The sequence below is a fragment of the Vombatus ursinus genome, unplaced genomic scaffold (genome assembly GCF_900497805.2).
Source record: "Vombatus ursinus unplaced genomic scaffold, bare-nosed wombat genome assembly UNPS02011334.1, whole genome shotgun sequence".
NCBI classification, from domain to species: Eukaryota; Metazoa; Chordata; class Mammalia; order Diprotodontia; family Vombatidae; genus Vombatus; species Vombatus ursinus.
Window position 1 is genome coordinate 257906 of NW_020951112.1, and position 20188 is coordinate 278093.

Consider the following 20188-nt stretch of genomic DNA (forward strand, 5'->3'; position numbering starts at 1 on the left):
CGCTTAGCACAGTGCCTGGTGCATAAACACTTAATAAAAGTTTTTTGATTGATATAGGTCCTCAGATACTTCCTAGCTGTGTGGCCCTGGGCAAGTCACTTAACCTCTGTCTGACTTAGTTTCCTTATTTATAAAATGGTGATAATAGTAGCACTTAAATCCCAGGGTTGTTATGAGAATAAAATAAGATATGTGTAAAAGCACTTTGCAAACCTTAAAACATTATATAAATGTTTTATTATTGTTATTATTAGTAGTAGTGGTAGTAGTAGTAGTAGTAGTGCTGGTGGTGGTAGTGGTAGTAGTGGTAGTAGTAGTAGCAGTAGTAGCAGTAGTAGTACCACCACCAAGATCACTGTCACTACTCTCTGAGGATAGAATGCTATTCGTCAACCTTAGGTCAATGACTACCTCCATCTATCCCTCTTCCCCATAAAATTTACTTAACACATTTTCTCATCTACTTTTGAGCACTATTTGCCCCCAGTTAATGAATATCCATTTCTCAACTTTTCTATTCTTTTAAGAAGCTCTCCTGTGGCCCATTCCAATCCTCACCCAGGCATAATGCCTGATGAGGCCATGGGTCTACTCCTACTTAGAGGAGTCAGACAGCTGATCCAACTGCTCCTCCCTGTGTTTTGATAAGGAAGGAAGGTGATTCAGAAAGGTGAGATGGGCAGGTGTTGAGCTGGGGGGAATTGCCTTTGCATCATCCCCATGGTTCCAGGATAGCTGAGCCACCTCCCATGACCTTCTTCTTGGTAAGATGCCCAGGGCATGATCACACATCTGGGCTATATCTTACGACCATTTTAGGGAGGAATGTGGCTCTGGGTAGGGGTGTTCTTTCTCTGAGAAAGATGCTGAATGCCAGCAGGATGAGAATTACATCTGGGGTCAGGGAATAGTTTTTATAGAGGAGATGCTTTGTGTTGCTTAAATGAACTTATCAGGAAACCTTAGCTATCTCTATGCATTTGGAGACCCAGTTTTTCCATAGATACCACTAAGCTGATTTTCCCAGTGGTACAAAGAACCCATTGGGAAGTAGGTGCTTAATGACAATGGATATCATTGGTTTAGCAGGTCATGTGGATGATAGATTAGATTTCTTCAGCTTGGCCCTAGAAGGCAGAACAAATACCAGTGGATAGAAGATGTACAGAGGCAGATTTTGGCTTCATTTGAAGGAAAACTTGCCAACAGTGAGAACCGTTACAAAGGGGAAAGGACTACCTTTGCAGGTAATGAGTCACCTCCCAGGGTTCAAATTTCACTTTTGACACTATCTGTGGGACCTTGGGCAAGTCGCATACCTACTCATGGGGCCTCAATTTTCTTATTTGTAAAATGAAAGGGTTGTACTAGATGGTCCCTAAAGTCCCTTCCAACTTTAAATCTACAATCCTTTGGGGACCATTTCAAAGAATCATGGATTCTTAAGGTTGGACAGAGACTCAAAGGTCTAGGTTACATTCCTATGCAATTCAGGAATCCTTTCTGTAGCATCATTAATTGATGTCATTTGGACACATCCACTCACAGGGAGCTCACTACTTCAGAAAGAGAGTCATTCTTTCATTGTATGGTCCTTAGTGTTATAAAGTTCTTCTTGGTAATTAGACAATTTCTCTTCTATTCACTGGAACAATACAGAATAAATCGCCTCCCTTTTCCCTCTAGAGCTTGAAGCAAGCTCAGATGTAACACAGACCAACTCCTTTATTTTTACAGATTAGGAAGCTGAGGCTGAGAGCAGATATGACTTAACTCTCAGAGGATCATAGATTTAGAGCTAGAAGTTACCCGAGAAGGCATCTGATTTAACCCTTTATTTTGTTTTTTAACTGATGAAGATACTGAAGCCCATAGAGGGAAAATGACTTTTTCCAAGGTCACCTAGGTGCTATGTTGGGAGACTTGGGCCATCTCTATGCCTTTGGACACCCAGTTTTCCATAGACACCACTAAGCTGATTATCCCAGTGGTATTGCTAACCCGTAGGGAAATAAGCACTCAGTGACAATTCCATCTGTAAAAGGGGGTTGGATTAGACACAAAATGGCAGTTGGGTTGGTTGAGCTTCACGGGAGCTATTATGAGACCAGAAGTAACTACTCAGAATTTTGTTGTGAGAACCCATGAGGTACCAGCTGGAAAGCACTCAAGAGAAGGCACGGCACTGATACAAAATATTATTCCTTCAGTAAATTTGGGCTTGTGGTATCCATGGGAACCTGAAAAACATCCATATGACAGTGGGGAACTTTAAAACATTCTGATTTCAACAGGATGAGTCTAAAGGTTACCATGGAAACCAGAGTAGACCTCAAGGGGGTTCATAAGCTCAGAGAACAGCAGTACTTGGCATTTCAAAAACATTGAACATTTAGTTAATTGGTTAACCCACAAGTTTCCTGTGAGGCATCAGTTTTATCTTCATTTTCCAGAGGATAGAACTGAAGGATACTAAGACTATAAATTACAGAGTAGGTGCAGATTCACACCAGCAGAGTGAGTTTCCCCACTGGGAGTTTCTGACACCCATAAAATTAAAAGTCTGTGGAGCATGTGTTTATAACCGTACTTGTCACCCCTGTAAGAATGTAACCTCTTTGGGATCAAGGATCACCCCATTCTTTGTATTTTTATCCCCACCACTTAGCACAGTGCCTGGCACATCACAGGTGCTTAGAAATATTTGTTGGTTGATTTCTCTCCTCTGGTCTATTATTTTGCGGTTTCCCCTGCCTCCAGAGGAGCACTGGTTGGTCCTCAGTACGCAGTGAATAAGACGAAGGGCAAGGCTTCTGAGGTCCTTGTTTAGTCCTGTTTAGCATGTCTGGGAGAGAGGTTTGCAGGAAGATTTGGGTTAGGATGCCCCCTCAGATACTGGTTCTTTTACCCTGGAAAGTCACTTAGCCTCTCTGAGACTCAGTTTCCTTGCCTGTAAAATCAAGGAGTAGGACTCAGTGGCCTCTAAGGTCTCTTCTAACTCTAAATCTACCATATTATGAGCTTATAGAGGTGTTTGTATCCTGTTTTTTGAAAGGAGAATCACTGCTTCTGCATTTTGTCAGTCTCAAACCTCAGACACTTCCCAGCTATGCAACCCTGGGCAAGCCACTGAGTTTCTCTATTGACTCAGAATCTAAGATCCTATGAACCTTACCAGCTTCATGTCCCTCTGCGTCTCATCACACCGATGGGGAAGAATGGGGACAATGGAGGGAGGGATGAGAACTCCGGCGAGGGTGTAGATTCGACCATTTTTGGCCATCACTTCCACTTCTTCCACAGCTACCTCGTTGGCCAGGATTTGTCCCTGCAAAAGAAAGAAAATTAGAGCATCTTCAGTATTCCTTGGGAACCAAAGATCTTCCTGAGTTATTTTGTATTGTGGACCTAGAATTCTTCACATTATTCCTGTGAAAGACAGTCCCCAAAAGAAAGGCCTGTCATAGTTAGGAAACATATGATAACAATACATTAAAATTTTTTTAATGGTATTTCAGTCATGTAGAGAGTTCCTGGTAAGGAAAACAGTGCCTGACACAATTTCTCTCTCTCCTTTTCTCTCTCTCCTGTCTTCCCTTTTTCTTTCTACCTCCCTCTCTCCTATTTATCCGTTTACCCATTCATCTTCCAATTCATCCATCTATCCATCCATCCACCCATCCATCTATCCCATCCATCCATCCAATATCTACCAATACAGATCACACCTCCAGCTCTGTAATTTATGGTCTTAGAAAATTGTTTACAGCAGTGAAGTCAAACTCAGATACAAATGAGGATCATCAAACCCTATGTAAACACCTCTGCTAGTAGTGTATTAGCCTATAAAATGCCATACCAACATTATCTATGTTTTACTATATTTTTGTTTATTTTGTTAAATGTCTCAATTTCACTTTGATTTGGTTTGGGCTCTACTTGGGAGTACTGTGGGCCACATGTGGTATATCCCACGTTTAACAGGTCTGGCCCAGAGCACTGGAGCACTAAGTGACTTGCCCAGGGTCACATAGACAGTCTGTATCTTAACATGGGGCATTTCCCTTCCCCTCTGATCATCCTAGATTCAAAACAATGGAATCTCGCATTGGGAGGAAGAGGGGAGACCAGGAAGGGCCTCCTGTAGAAAGTAGCATTTGAGTTGAACTTTGAAGGAAGCCAGGTAAGCCAGGGGGCGAAAGGGAAGGGGAAAAACAGTGTAAGCAGACAATGCAAGGGCTCAAAAACAAGAGAGGGAACGTCATATGCAAGTAACAGCACATGCATAGAGGGGGAGGGGAAAACGTGTAGGGAAGATTGGAAAGATCATGGGAACATGGATTAGAGCTGGAAGGGACCTTTGAGGACACAGAGTCTGATCTCATTTAGTTGATAGATGAGGAAAGTGAGGCTCAGAGAATTGAAGGGACCTGCCCAAGGTCACACATCTAGGAAGCATCTTAGGCAGGATTTGACCTGAAGTCTTCCTTACTATAAGTTCCCCACAAGATTCCCTCTGCCATCTAGCTGCCTGATAGGAGAAAGGTGGTCATGAAGAGCCTGAAACCCCAAATAGGGGAGGCAGTGTGGTACAGAGTTGCGTTTGGGGTCCAAAGGCATGGGCTACATTACTAGATCTGACATTATATGATTTTGCCTCCATAGGCTTCCTCAATAAAATGAAGGCTTTGGGTTATATGATCTCTTTTCACCTCAAGTCTATGAAATGGTGATGTCAGAGGTCATAAGGAAGCCCTGGAGTTTGTAGAGTAGAGGGAGTGTCAGAGTTAAATCAATACTTTAGGAAAATCACTTGGACAGCTATGTGGAAGATGGGTTGGTTGGGGAAGAGAATCATATGGGTGGTGAGAAACTGACTTCAGACATCTGTGGGATAACTCAGTGAACCAATGACTGATTGATGCCATAGTCAAGGGGACTGGTCCAAGTAGAAGAAAATTTGGACTTACATTGCTGGTTGTATTAAACTGGATGATCTGGTTGGCCATGCTCCTGATGTGGGGTTTGGAGATGATGTTGGCAACTTCCAGCTGAAATGAGCCAAGCGTGATAAACACACAGTCAAGACCAAGACAATCTATCCAAGGTGCCATTGGGAAATGCCAAGGGGGCATTTCCATCTGCCTACCATTCCTCCTCTTTAAAAATGGGTCCTGAAGTTTTGGTGTGATGAGGATGTGTTGCCTTCAAGGGTCCATTGATGAGGTCTTGATATCTCCCATGGGGGCAATGGGAAAGTTGTGGGGAGTGTTATTATTCAGCGATGGTTTGGATTAGATGGCTTCTGAGATCCCTTCCAATTCTGAGATTTTCCTTCTCCAGGTGCAGTTCCCCAGCAACCCTGAACCTCAGAGTTGGAAGGGACTTTAGAGGTCATCCAATCCAACTGATATCTGCACAAAGGAAAATGTCTGCAACCCAGCCCCAAAACTGTCCTTCGGCCTCAGCCTGAGGCCCTCCGGTGAGGAAGGGCAAACTGCCTTCTCTTGGGGCAGCCCACTCCACGTTTGGATAGCTCCAATGCTTCCATTAAGCCTACATTTTTGTCTTTCGGGATTTTTCTCAGCTTAATCCCTGTTCCACAGGACATCCTTTCAAACCCTTGAATACACTCATCACATCCCTACTCATTCTTCTCTTCTTCTTCAAGTTAAATGTTCCCAGTCCTCCCTTTGACACGTCTTGCTACGGCAGGAACTTACAGCCTTTTTGCATCCTGCTTACCCTCCCTAAAGAGTGGAAGTTGGGGGTTTCTGGCTTAGAAAAATATCTTTTCTAAGGCCTAAAATCTCTCAGTATTTTAACAATACTACAGATTTCTTGTTCCTCCCCTCCTCTTGCCCCCAAGCATGGAAATGGAATACCCACCTGAGTAAATGGGACAATATGATATCGGACAAGTTCCAGAAGCTTCCAAGAGCCCTGTGCAGAAGAAACAGAATGCTTATTTAAGAAATGTAAAGGATAAAAAGCAGAGTGATCTCTCAGGAGCCTCACCCCAGGGAAAAGTAAGTACCTTTTTCTGTATTGAATTACAAGCTAGAGCTAGAAGGGAACTCAGAGAACTTTTGGCTCAACTCCCTCATTTTGTGGATGAGAAAACCAGAGATAAAGTGATTTTGTTGTTTAGTCACATCTGACTCTTTGTGATCCGATTTGGGGTTTTCTTGTCAAAGATACTTGAAGGGTTTGCCATTTCCTTCTCCAGCTTATTTTACAGATTAGGAAACTGAGGCAGACAGGGTTAAGTGACTTGCCCAGGGTCACATAGCTAGTAAACGTCTCAAGCTAAATTTGAATTTAGGAAGATGAATCTTCCTGACTCCAAACCTGGTGCTCTATGCACTATGGCGCCACCTAGCTGCCCCAGATAAAGTGATATCGTAATGTAATCATAGATCTGGAAGGATCCCAGAGGTCATCCTGCCAAACACTTTGACTTGTCCAAGGTTATACAGATATTAAGTGTCAGAGGCCATTGAATCTAGGTCTTTGATTCCAAATGCATTGTGCTTGGGTGACTCTGGTGGTGAGATCCCCACATCGCCTTCGGCATTCTTCTTTGAAAGGGTAGACTGTTTGGAATAGGTCCATCAGTTATGCCAAGGTGCACTTCAAAAGAAGACCAAGGTATGTTTGCATCTGAGAAAATTCAGCTCCAGACAAAGAATTCCTGCAGCAATAATTACTGAAAAGGGTCAGTAGAGAGGAGTGTCACTAGGAAGAGCGCAGAGAAGTTCCCTCTCAACTTCCCCACCCATCATTTAGTCTTGGAAAGGATAAGCAAAGTTGGGTGGGAAATCCAGGCCTACAGGGCATCTGTTCTCTCCTATACAGTCCTGAATGAAGGAATGTTGCTGTGGAAAGATGGCTGGATTTAGGGTCAGAGAATCTAGTTTGAATCCCTCTTCAACTCAATTGCATTGTGACCTTGGGCAAGTCTCTCAGATTCTCTGGGCCTCAGTTTCCTTCTGTATAAAAGGAAGAGATTGGAGTAGATGGCCTGGGGAAGTCCGTTCTGATTCTGAATCTATGACATTCCCTGGTCAATGGGAAAATACTGACATTCCCAACCCTCCACTCATTCTTGGGTGGTCTGCAATAAGTGTCCATAGCTTTCTAATCTTCTTTGGTCTGAGGCTGCCCTGCCCTGTCCATTGTTATACAAAGTGACATTCAACAGAAAAAATAGAGGAAGTCAGAACAAAGGCAGAATTTCCTCTGGAGGCCACCATGATGGCATCCCAAGCCAGGCTGAGAGAAAGCTCTACAGGATAGGAAAAGGATCCAGTCTTCTGTTTCTGGTTGAATTTTTAAGCAATTTCAGGGGTGAGAAACAGTATTTCTCAAAGCGTGGTCCCCCCCAAACCCTTTCAGAAGTCAAAACTATTTCCAAGATAGTACTCAATAGATAGAATTCACATAAACTAAAGTTGTTTGGTGGGGAGTACCCTCAATAATTTTAAGAGCGTCAACATTTTCTGAGATGTCGAAGAATTGCCAGTATAGTGGAAAGAGCATCAGAGATATTTGTTCAAATCTTGTCTTTGTTCTTTATTAGTTGGCTGACCATGATCAAATCACTAAACTCCTCTGCACCTCAGTTTCCTCATCTGTAAAATGAGGGGAGTTGGACTCTGTGAGGCACCTTCTAGACTGAAATCTCTGATCTTCTGAATCAGGAAGCCAGGCTTTGCTACTAATTCCTACTGGGACCCTGGCTCTCTGTTTCTTTATCTGTAAAATGAGAGTTTAGATCAGGAGTTTTTAATCGGGAGTCCACAAACTTGTTTTGAAAATGTTTTTAATTTTTAAAATTTAAGAATTTTTTAAAAATTAAAAATAATTAAATTAAATAATTTTTAAATAATATTTTGATAACTAGTGTTCAACATAATTGGTTTCTTTTGTATTCTTATGTATTTTTCAAAACATAATTTTGAGAACAGCTCCATAGACTTCACCAGATTGATGGCCGGAGGGTTGACCAAAAAGGTGAGGAAGCCTTGATCTAAGTGATGGTAAGGCCTCTTTCAACTCTCAAGTCCCTTCACCTCTCTAGTTATGTCTTTCTTCAGTTAGGGATTAAAAAAAGTAAGAGCTGATACTCACATAAGATTTAAGATACTCTACATACATTATCTCATTTGAGTCTTGCAACAACATGGTGAATGGAGGTAATTGGGAGTGTGATAGGGACTGTTACTGTGACTTCAATGGTCCATGGAAATCCCAGAGGAGGAAACTCTTTCCACCAATAGAAGTCAGTACCTTCTTGTAATTGATCGTCTTAGAGAATTGCCTTGTACATTTAGAGACTGAGAGACTTGCTTAGGGTTCCATAGCTAGGCAGGACTAGAATCTAGGTCTTCTAACTACAAGGCATTCTCTCCATAACTTACAGTTTGGAGAACCACCTGGGACACAGAATTTAAGTGACCATTAAGGGTCACATGGCTAGCATGCCTCAGAGGAAGGTCAGTATGGGTCACAGGGATGACTTGAACTCTAAGATCAGCTCTCTATCTACTATGCCAAACTGTCTCTAGTGATAACAACAGGTAGAATGGGTAATAAGAGTACTATTAAAAGAGGTGGAGGGCTTTGTCTGTGGCCACAAAGCAAGTTTCAGTCATTGATTGAACCAGGTCTTCTTGACTTAGCGTTCAGCATTCTAGCCACCAAGCCACAGAGCCTGTATCATTAGAAGTCCATTAATAGGACTGAATTCAACCCCATATTAAACTCCTCTTTGGCTTATCCAGGACATAGAGACACACAGGATACATTTCCAGGTATTGTTATTGTCCACGTGTCCTTTGGTACCACATCCCTGACATGCACATTCTTGCTGAAGTGATGACAATGACTTCCTCAATGGTGGTCCAGAGACAAAAGTGCCCCACTAAAGGAAGGGCAGCAAGAGAGGGCATTTCTATCAAAGTCTTTTACAAAGATCCACCAGCTCCCACTTTATCCAGAAGGTATTTGTGGATTAAGGAGAGAATTGTTCTCATACTCTATTGCTATCTGATTCCAGAGCAAAGTCCAAGGCTCAGCTCTCTAGTGAGCAGTCATATATAGGGAGTCCCCAAAGTCCTGGCATAGCCTTAAGATACACTAATTCTTTTGGGGTACCCTGTATATTAACTTGATGATCACAGTATCAAGGGCAGGGGCATATTAGACATGAGTACCAGTATGTAAACAATCTCTCTTGTGGGCTGTCCTTGAGAGAAAGCTAAAATCTCTGACTGAGGCAAACCAATTTAAAAGGAAGAGAAGCATTGAATGAAAATTTAAAATGGGTATTTTTGAGCCTGGGGAAAATCAAGGAGTGAATCCTTTCCCTTCTGTCCTAGAAAACACATGCAGAGGGTAAGAGTTAGGATAATGTTTCCACCAAGGCAGATGGCCATCCATCTCCAACAGGGTGACAAGCCTTTCCTAATTTAGTCAGGCTGGCCCTCAGGTGACAGACAGGCAACCCATCAATAGAAGAAGCTTTTTCAGCCTGTCAGAGCTTGTATTCTCTTATGGAAGTCTTCAAGAATCCAAAAGACTAAAATAGAAATCAACAACAACAATACATTTCCTTCTCCTTGAGGTCCGGTGGAGAAGAGAGGCTTTATAATTCCAAGCAGAAAGAAGAAGGGGTCTTCCTTGTGGGGAGCAGAGGGGTAGAGACAGCTGGGGATTTGGATTTAAAGGGCCTTGGTTCAAATGTTGCTTCTGCTACAATTAGCTGTGTGGTCTTGGGTAAGTCATTTTTCTCCAGGCATTAGTTTCCTTATATGTAAAATGAGGGTGGTTGGATTAAGGACCTCTGAGATCTCTTCCCTCTAAATCAAGGATTCTATAATCTTTCAATAACCAAAGAGGGCAGAGAATAAGAGCAGGTCTTAGCAAAAGGCAGAACTGGGAAGACAAACAGGGACATGTATTTTTTTCTACCTTCTTGGTAGTTTCTTGAGATTTGCTAATGTGTTATTCCTCCCCTCCCCCATGCCTTAGTGATGTATTTTATGTCCACTTAAATATTTATGAATGGGCTGTTTCCCCAGAAAAGATGAGAGCTCATGGAGGTTAGAGCTGTTTCTGTTTAATTTTTATATCCTCATTGCTTGATGTTAAATATAATAGGTGCTTAATAGATGCTTATTGATTAATTAGGCTTGCATGTAGGGTGCACTCTAAAGTCTCAAAAATGTTTCAGTGTTTTTTGTTTCTTTATAAATTTTAAAGTAAAATGTGGTTTAAAAATTAAATTGAAAATGTTTTGCAAGATTGCACATCTGTAACCTATATCAAATTCCTTGTCTTGTTAATGAGGGGGGAGGGAAGGGAGAGAGAAAGAGAATTTGGAAGTCAAAATTTTTAAAAAATGACTGTTAAAAATTGCTTTTACATGGAATTGGAAAAAATATCTAGAGCTTAAAAATTAAGTTTAGCAGATTTAATATCTTGATTGTACTTGACATAGAAAAACATTGCTTCTTATGATGGAATATTCAATAAATGTTTGCTTTAAACAAAAATTCCTTGGGTTCACATCTTATAGAAATGTGCCAGCCATGTCTGTGGTTAGGAGGGAGGGAGGGTAAAAGTGGGTGAGAAGTCCTGAAAGGCGACAATGCTAATGACAAACCAACAAGAGAAGTTTGGGCACCAAAGATAAGGTGGGGGAAGCTGAGGCCCTCTCTTTAAAAGGGAACATAGGAACAACAGGTTAGGAAAAGATTGAATGATTCTCCCAAATTGGTTATTTTCTGTTCAATTTATTTCCTAGGAATTTATTTCTTTAACTACCTTGCTCTAAAGCACTATTTGTAAAGTTAGTATTTAAGGTTAGTCTAATTTATCTTTTAATAAAGGCTTATTTTATATATATCAAATATAGAAAAATTATGGCTTTTTATAGTTGCTCCACTAGAGCGCCACCTTCTGGTATCTCAGGAAAAGCTCAAGACTTGGAAGGTTAACAGAGAATTGGGAGGTACACTCCTGTCACCTGGTGGCAATGACCCTGAAGTGCAGGGAAGTAAATGTCCAAAATCTTTCTCTTTAAGGACTGAAACAAAAAGTAAATGCCAGAATCACAGATCATAGATCTAAAGCTGAAAGGGACCTCAGTATTCATCTAGACCAACCATTCATTTTTACAGATAAGGAAACTGAGACCCAGAGAAATTAAGTGACATATCTGGGGTCGTGAAACTAGTAAAATATCAAAAGTAGGATTGCTTGGATCCAGAGTCAATGTTCTTTTTGTAGAAACACTTACTTTAACAAAATTTTCCAAGTTAAATATTAAATATTTTCTGACTAGAAAAACTAATATCAATATCTCCTTGACTGTGGACTTGAGAAATGCTTGGTGTTTTTTTTTAATATTAAAGAAATAAACATGTTTATAAAATAAGATTATGACAGCTAAGGATTATGGTTTTAGAGTGGGAAGGAATCTCAGAATCCATTCAGTCTAACCCCTTCCTTTTTACAGATGAGGAAACTGAGATCTAGAGAAATGAAATGACTACACAGAGGTAAATATGTGTCCAAGGCTGCATTTGAACCCAGGTCTTCTGACTTAAATCCGTTGTTCTTTGCCTTAAACTACACTGCTATTACAAGTTATCACATTATATAGTGTTAAATTCTCCTCCAAAACACAAAGTAAATTGACTTTAATTTTAAAATCAAGGATAGACATGTGCTGGGGCAGCTAGGTGGTGCAGTGGATAAAGCAGGAGGACCTGAGTTCAAATCTGGCCTCAGATACATGATACTTACTAGCTGTGTGACTCTGGGTAAGTCACTTAACCCTTATTGCCTTACCAAAAAAAAAAAAGAATAGACATGTGCCAAAAATCCAATTTTTATAAACTGGGTTATACTTTCACTATATCTGAGAACATTTAGTTAAATTCTGCCACTTTGTGTGGTCCTAATGCACAGAAGCTTTTGGTATAACTATCAACATTGTAACATTAAGGTTTGTAAAGCACTTTACATGCATTATCTCCTTTCATTATTTGACATGGTGGAGGAGGATGAGAATAGTGGGGTTCTGGGTGCCTTCAAAGAAGAGACAAGGGCACCAAATGTGGGGAGGATGCTTGGGGTAACCTGTACAACTTACAACTTGTTTGGGGCCAAGAGACTCAGTTCAGCCTAGTAGCTGTATTGTCTAAAAGTTGTCTTTGAGAACGGGGTGGGGCAAGCTCCAAGGAGTCAAGTACAGCTGAATGTATGCACAAAGATTGTGTAAACACAGTTAGAGGCAGCCATGCTCACCTTGGGCAAATCATTTAACCTTCCCTGGCCTCAGTGTCTTTCTCTGTAAAATGAAGTTAGGCTAGATGGTTTCTGAGGCTCTTTTCAGCTCTTGGGTACCATCTTTCCTAACTGTGTGACCTTGAGCAAGTTACTTTGCCTCTAATTAACAAGAATTTATTAAGTGCCTACTATGAGCCAGTCACTGGACTACCTGATAGGGATACAAAGAAAGGTAGAATCCTCTTAAGCTCCAAATGTAGTCCCTGCCTGTGAGGGGCTTACATTCAAATGGGGGAGATGATACGCAAATAATTAGGTGCAAACAATTATAATTACTATAATAATATAATACTATTATATAGTATTACGTGTACCATATAATTATATCATTAAGATTTAAAAAGTATGTACAATTATAATAATACAAAGATTATATTATCACATTAAATTGTCATATTATATAATATAATAACTAGTATTTAAATAGTGCTTTAAGGTTTGTAATAAAATTTTAATTATGATAATATTACATAATTCCTCTTTATAATATAACGATATGACAATTATATGTAGTCATAATTAATATAAAGATTATATTATCATTGATTATATTGTCATAATATATAATAACTAGCATTTACATAGTTCTTTAAGGTTTGCAAAGCACATTACAAATATTCTTATCTTATTCTCACAATAACTATTAGCATCCACATTTTACAGATGAGGAAGTTGAGGCAGACAGAGGTCAAGGGACTTGACCAAGGTCACATAGCTAAGTAAGTGTTTGAGGTTGGATTTGAACTCAGGTCTTCCTGACTCCAGGTCCAGGGCTCTATCTTTTGTGCCACCTTACTATCTCTACTAGTTAACATTATAATATCAAAATGTGATTGACCCCAGTACCTCTGCAGAGAGGAGATAGTCCAGAATGCCATCTTTCATGTTGTTCAAGGCTTCATCACTTGGAACAAAGATGGTATATGGTCCACCAACGCCATCCTCATCTAAGGCTTGGCCCACATTTGTTACCTGAATTTGACAAAGGAAGATTTATGGACAGTCAAGCTTGGACATGCATTTGTAAACATTCCCCAGGACTTCATGAGAGAGATACAGAAACCTACCTCCAACAGGGACCTGAATCTGCCGTATCTTGGCTGTAGCATCGCCATTATGGTTTGCTTAAGAAAAAAAAAAGACAAATGCACTGTTTTACCACTTGGGTTTTATTTAAAAAAAAATCAGTGAGGAGAAGGTACTGTGCATGAAGGTATTAGAGCTAAAAGACATCTGATTTTAGAAATATTTCAATATTGTTGAGAAGTAGCTTCCAGGGGTCATTCTATAGATGGAGTTAATTGAGTTGATGTTGACCAGCCATGGCCTTCTTGTGCAAGGCATGCTGGGTAAATTCTCAAGTGTCAGGCTAATGGAGGGGGTAACCACAAATACCATTGTGACTGGCAAGCCCTCTCCATCATGGAAAAATACAAAAAGGTCAACTTTGTTCAATAAATATTGTGAAATGTTATCTCACCATCTACACTAGAATCACCTTTGTGTTGTTCGGTCATTTTCAGTCATGCCTGACTCTTCATAGAATGGTTTGCCATTTCCTTCTCCAGCTAATTTTCCAGATAAGGAACATTGAGGTAAACAGGGTGAAGTGACTTTCCCAGGGCCACACAGCTAGTAAGTATCTGAGTCTGGATTTGAACTCAGGACTTCCTGACTCCAGGCCCATTGCACCACCTAGCTGCCCTTATACTACTATCACCTGGGAGAGTGAAACTCTGATACCAATTGTAGCATCTGAGTAACTTGGGTCTCTTGTAGGACTCCTATGGAGGCTGTGAAGGATAGTCAGCTTTGTAAGGAGATCTTTAAGGTTTGTGCATGATGATGCATGGATAGCATGAGAAGCAAACTGGAAAGAGGGCTGGTTTAAGACAGAGACCCTGAGTTCAAGTCCCAGCAAGGTCACTTACTATCCATGTAACCTTCGGCAAGTCATTGACCTCACTGGGATTCACTTTTTTCAACTATACAATGAGGGAGTTGGGGTATATAATCCCTAAGATCCCTACTAACACCAAATTTATTATCCTAGGTTTCTTGGTCTCAGTAGAGACATCTATGTGGTTCCCCAATGTCTACTGAATGAATTTAATTCAACAAGCATTGGTTAAATGCCTACTGTGTGCCAGATGCTATGTTAGGTTCTGGGGATAAGGACATAAAAACAAGACAACCCTTGCCCTCAAGGGTCTTACAGTCTATCAAGAGTCAACAGTGGCCATGCAGATGATAAGATCAAAATAAATGCAAAATGATCTCTAGGGCAAGAGGAGTGTCATGGGTACTGATAAATGAAATTTCCTAGCCTTGGGACTTCAATTTACCTTATTTCATATTTTTTAAAATTTAAGAATTTCAGAAAGAGGCTTTCAAGCCCCTCAGGCTAACCTGTATATATCCCACTCCAGCTAAAATGTACTCCCTTGTCCTCTGCATACATTCTGTGCTGTTCTGTCCTTTGCTCACTTCCAGAATGTCCTTCTTTCCTGTCTTTGCCTTTTGATATCCTACCTATTCTTCTTGGAGGAGGTCATTCAAAAACACCTCCTCCATGAAGCCTTCTCTGACTTTTCACAAGTGGAAGAAATTCCTCTGTCATTTGAATTGATAGCACTTTAAACTGTGTTTTCCCATGTACTGTATGATCTGTTCATATGTTTTATCTCCCCCGTGCTATTTGTAAGTCATTTCAGGCCATAGATCTTATCTTTGAATATTACGTACAATAGGGGCTTGAACATGTCTGTCCAATGAATGGATGGATAAATTCAATACTGAATGAAGTGAGACCCTAAAACGAGGAGCAGCCTACTAAGAGTAGATAAAGAGCCAGCTTTGAAATCAGAAGAGCTAGATGGGCAGTGTGACTTTGGGTAAGTCACTTAACTGTCCTAGTCAGTTCTCTAAGACCATAACATTGAAGAATGGTTGGCAATTTGCAGTGGTAGAAGAATAATTTCACTAGGAATTCACTACACCAACGAAATTACACATCTGGTCAATGAGAAATGATGATAAAAGAATCCCTTTCCCTCTTACTTTGTGCCTTTCAATTTAGATATTGCTCTTCAGGGCAATAAAAAAGAGGGTCATGGGATCAGAGATTTTGAGCTGGAAGAGATCTTAGAGATCACCAAGTCCAACTTTCTTATTTTAGAAGGGAAGAAACTGAGGCAGAAGTTAAGTGACTTTTACAATGTCAAGGCAGGATTTGAAGACAGGGTTCTTGACTCTAACCTCTGTTCTCTCTTCACTGTACCAGCAAAATACCTAAGTGAATATAAGTTTAAACCCTGATTTCTCACCTCTGTGCTGCCCTCAAACACGGGTGCCATCTTGTCCATGGACTTATCAATGATGTGTAAGAGTCCATTGGAGGCAATTATGTCCCCTTGCATGATCTTCCCTTTCTTTTTTCCTCCACTGAGTTTGAGCCTAAGTTGGTTGTCCTAAAGAAGTGAAAGGAATGGTTGTTAACACTATGGTGTAATGGAAAGAACATTGAATCAGGACTCAGAGAACCTGTGTTCCAGTCTCAGCTTCACTCTTCATTAACTATCTGGTCATGGATGATTGGTCATTTGAATATTATTAAGTGCTATGGAAATATAAGGTACTAATATAGCATTAGTCCTTATTTGCCTATATATTTGTGAGGAAATAGTCACATTTTGGAGGTGATTGGTAGAATGAACCCTCATGGGAATAATGACAGTTGGAAAATCTCCAGTGAATTTCCTTTAAATAATGCTGGCCAGGAGAAGTGGGGCTGGCAAAAACGGCCCTTTGTGAAGGAGTGGGCCTTAGTTTGCTTTTTTTTTAAGAGCATTCAGATAGATGGAAGGTTAAGTCAGAGGGGATAGATAAACTCCAGCAATCTAAAATAAACACAGCCTACTTCCTTTTCCTTAAAAGGATTGCTGATCTTGCTTTGTACCCATCCTACCAGGAAACAGGTTTCATGCTCAATTTCTTTCCTGTTCCAAGTTGAATGATTGCTGCCTTTGGCAAAACTCTCTCTCTCTCACTCACACACACACACACACACACACACACACACACACACACACACACACGCTCGCGCGTGCGCGCTCTCTCTCTCTCTCTCTCTCTCTCTCAAATACCCCCCTTCCCCTCCCCCCAGTAACAATCCAAGTTCTCCCTCTTGGTGGATGGTCTTTCTGAATTGTAGCAGCCCAAACAATCATCCCCCTGAGGTCCTGAGTAGTGCTAAACTTAGCTGGACTAGACCTCAGGGAACAGGTAAGAAGGCTATCCCAGGGCTCATGTCTATTTCAACCGAGAAAACTAAAAATATCTTGTATTTCTGCAGTACTCCAAGGTTTATACAAGGATTTATACGTATTCTATTATTTCATCCTCACAACAACCCTATGAAGTAGGTGCCATTATTAGCTGCCTTGTACAGATAAGAAAACTGAGGCTGATAGATTTTAAGTGACCTGCCCAGGGTCACACAGTGTGTCAAAATTAAGGAAAGGATGTTCTTTGTAACCATCCCTGTTTTTAAAAAAGATGATAAAGTGAAATGGTAGATGAGGAAAAGCTCTTTGAAGATTATTCTCCATATCCACATCCCATGCCCTTTTCTAATTTAGGGTTAGAAAGTCCCTTTCTGCTTCTGCTGATTCTTGATTGTCAGCCTTTCCTCTGCAACCACTGAAGGAGCTTCTGCTGAAGAAACCATAAAAGGCTGTGTGGGTCTGAGGTATTGTGCTTTTCCTCAGTCCCACAAAGATCCTCTGGGTCTCCCATGCAAATGAATATGTGGGAGAAGACAGGCATAAAAAAAGTTATGTGAGTCCACTGGGAAGCCAGGACCCTGCACCTCAATTCCTTTTCTTAAACGTACTTCATTTTACCACAGAAAAGGCTGCCAAAAAACCTCTCAGGCTTTGCTGCCTTCAAATATTTGTCCTGTGAGTAAAAATAAGAGACTTTAAATGAGTTAAAATCCAAGACTCAAAAATACGAATGATAAACCTTAGGTTTTCTTACCTTGTCTCCACTGAGTATTTCCCCTGACTTCCCAGTCAAGGTATAAAAAGTGTCTGTGGTGTTCAGCCCCTCCATGTCTATCTGGCCAGCGATGATGTGGAGTTTCACAAAGTACTGGGCGTTCTTTTTATCCATCAAAAGCTCCTTGACCTAAGAAAAGTAGAGAGTAGTTTCCCATCTGCTTTGTTGCCAAACAGAGCCTTCACATTGCAGCTGGGCAGAGCCGAGGGGTTCCCATCGATGTTTGCGTTTGTACAATTCATCCAGTCAATGATCATTTATTAAACACCATGTACGTGTCAGGCTTTTTGCTGGGAGCTGGGGTGGGGGGACGAGAGGGAGATGAAGATAAAAACAAAAGTCCTTGTCCTTAAGGAACCTTTGTGGTTCTGTGGAGGGAGGACTGGCTTTGGAGTCTGAAGGTCTGGGTTCAAATTCTGCTAATGATATTGACTACCAGTGTGATCTTGGGCAAGTCACTTAACCTCTGGGCTCAGTTTCCTCAACATTAAAAGGGGGTTGGACTAGAGGACCTCTGAGGTCGCTTCCTGATCTAGATCTATGATTATCTAGATCCCAAGTACAGACCATTACTCTAAGCCATTGGCACACAGGGGCTAGAGAGCCTAACTCAAGTCAAGAAGATCTGGTTTCCAGTCTTAATTCTGAAGCACAGAAATGGCTGCCGACTAAGTTTTGTGACTAGTTTTGTGCCCCTGGGCGAGTCATCGGTCTCCAGAGAACAAATGAGACAGTGTTCATAAAGAACTTTGCACACTCAGCAGGGTTTGTTTTCTTCCTTTTCCCCCAGTAGGAACGCAGACATTTTGTTTTATGAATTCAAATCCCAGATCTCCCAATTTATATTACTGCTTTATTCCTGGGGGCCATCTCCTCACCAGTTGCCTGGCCACTTGGCCCAGAGACCATTCCCTGGAATTTTCACCTCTGGAGCACCCATCCTGGGACCTTGCTGTCTTGATTGGGGAACGTCTCATGGCCCACTCTACCAGGCGTTTACATTGTCCTTCTCTCTCATCCCCCCTGCTTTCCTTCCCTGAATCTGTAATCAAATCAATACTGCCACTGTTTCCTGAAAAGGTCCGCCATTCTGCTCCATTCATTGTTCCTCTAAACTCTCAAACCTCAATGTCCTTCCTTAGCCATCATTCCACAAAAGCTTTGTCTCCACCATCAGAACGTAAGCTCCTTGAGGGCAAGGACAGTTCATAATTTTATATTTGCATCTTTGCACACAGTGCTTGGCAAGGAGAACATGCTAAATAAATGCTTTTTTGTTCATTCCTACCTGTTCAACCTTGGACAAGTCCATATTGCTGGGTATTAGCTCTCTCATCAGTATAATGAAAGAGTTGGACCGGTGAGCCCTCAGCTCTCTTTCAGCTTGACCTCTACAATTCTATGGTTTTACATTCATCTCATAAATCACCTACGCTTAGAACTTAATTAAGGTCTCACCAATCATCGCCCAAATCCCCATTACCAAAATGAATGTCTGTAGCATGAGAAATGGTCTTGGGGTCTGGAATAAGGAGTGGTTTTTTTTTTTTACCACTACCAGAACCAGCATGAGTAGTACCATCACCCCCACCCTCACCACCATTGCTACTATGACCACATCACCCATATTGCCCCCGTTGCTACTATGATCGCCATCACCAATATTGCCACCATTGTCACCAACGATGTCTGCTGCTGAGCACTTTAGCAGATAGATGCAGTAATCTTTGGTGACCTGAACTTTCCCCTCTCACACATCCCATGTATATTTACCCCCACAGCTACTTACATTTGTTCCTTTTAACCCCTTGTTTGTTGGTACTAGCACAGTGAATGGTCCCAGGTTGCTGAGAGGCCAGGCATAGGCTTTGTCTTGGGAGAGAAAAACAGGACAAGACAAAACACATTATGCAAACATGATGGTGCAGTACATATCAGTGAATGACTTTTCCTTGAGGCTGGGTGGTTTCAGTCTTTGGAATGATGGGTCTCTGTGTTCTCTGGGCCCCATGGCTGGAATGCTGAGTCTACCTGTATACCTCTGTGCTGGTTTTTCATTTGCTAATCATCTTTGAGCCCCAGGTGCAGCTTCAAAGGCATCCTTAGCTCCAGCAATATGACAAGGGCATGTTGGAACTTTCGGATATTCTCTCATCCCAGTATACCAAGCTATCTCATGGGAGGAGGCAGTGTAGTTTATACTGCTTGGCACATAGTAGGTGCTTAACAAATGCTTGTTGACTGATTGGCACAGTGAGAAGGGTACAGAATTTGGATCCAGGTGGGCTGGGTCTGAATCTTGGTTATCACTTACTCTTTGAGCCATCTTGGGTAAGTTATCTCCCTCATGTGAACCTCAGTTTCCGCATTTGTAAAATGAGATTAGACTAGATGACTGGTGCTTGGCACTTAGTGGCACTTAATAAATGTTTGTAGAAGTGACCATGAAGTTCCTTTTACTCTAGTTTTAATCCACTGGTACATGGAATGAGATCACTATCATTGATTTTTCTGCACTGGAAGCCTTATTACCGGTCATAGGATCATAGATTTGGAGCTAAAGGGAGCTTGGAGATCATCAAATCCATCCCCTTTCATTTTATAGCTGAGGAAATTGAGGCAGACACAGATTAAGTGATTTGTCCAGGGTCACACAACTAGTAGGTAACTCTGACTGAATTTGAACTCAGATCTTCCTGACAAGTTGCTTTGTCTCTCTAGGTCTTAGTTTCCTCACCTGTAAAATAAAGGCATTGAACTCGATGGC

The 20188-nt window shown here is 41.2% G+C and overlaps 1 protein-coding gene across 2 annotated transcripts in view; it reads right to left on the minus strand.

Moving 5' to 3' along the window:
- STAB2 (stabilin 2) overlaps positions 1-20188 on the minus strand; it is a 164216-nt gene that overhangs the window by 115657 nt on the left and 28371 nt on the right. For both annotated transcript variants that reach the window (XM_027855863.1, XM_027855864.1), the window contains exons 11-18: positions 19211-19293; positions 17401-17550; positions 15687-15830; positions 13428-13484; positions 13207-13332; positions 5890-5943; positions 4971-5051; positions 3176-3328 (exon numbers count right to left, since the gene is read on the minus strand). In XM_027855863.1, the coding sequence (XP_027711664.1) occupies positions 3176-3328; positions 4971-5051; positions 5890-5943; positions 13207-13332; positions 13428-13484; positions 15687-15830; positions 17401-17550; positions 19211-19293 (848 nt within the window). The remainder of the gene's footprint in view (positions 1-3175; positions 3329-4970; positions 5052-5889; positions 5944-13206; positions 13333-13427; positions 13485-15686; positions 15831-17400; positions 17551-19210; positions 19294-20188) is intronic.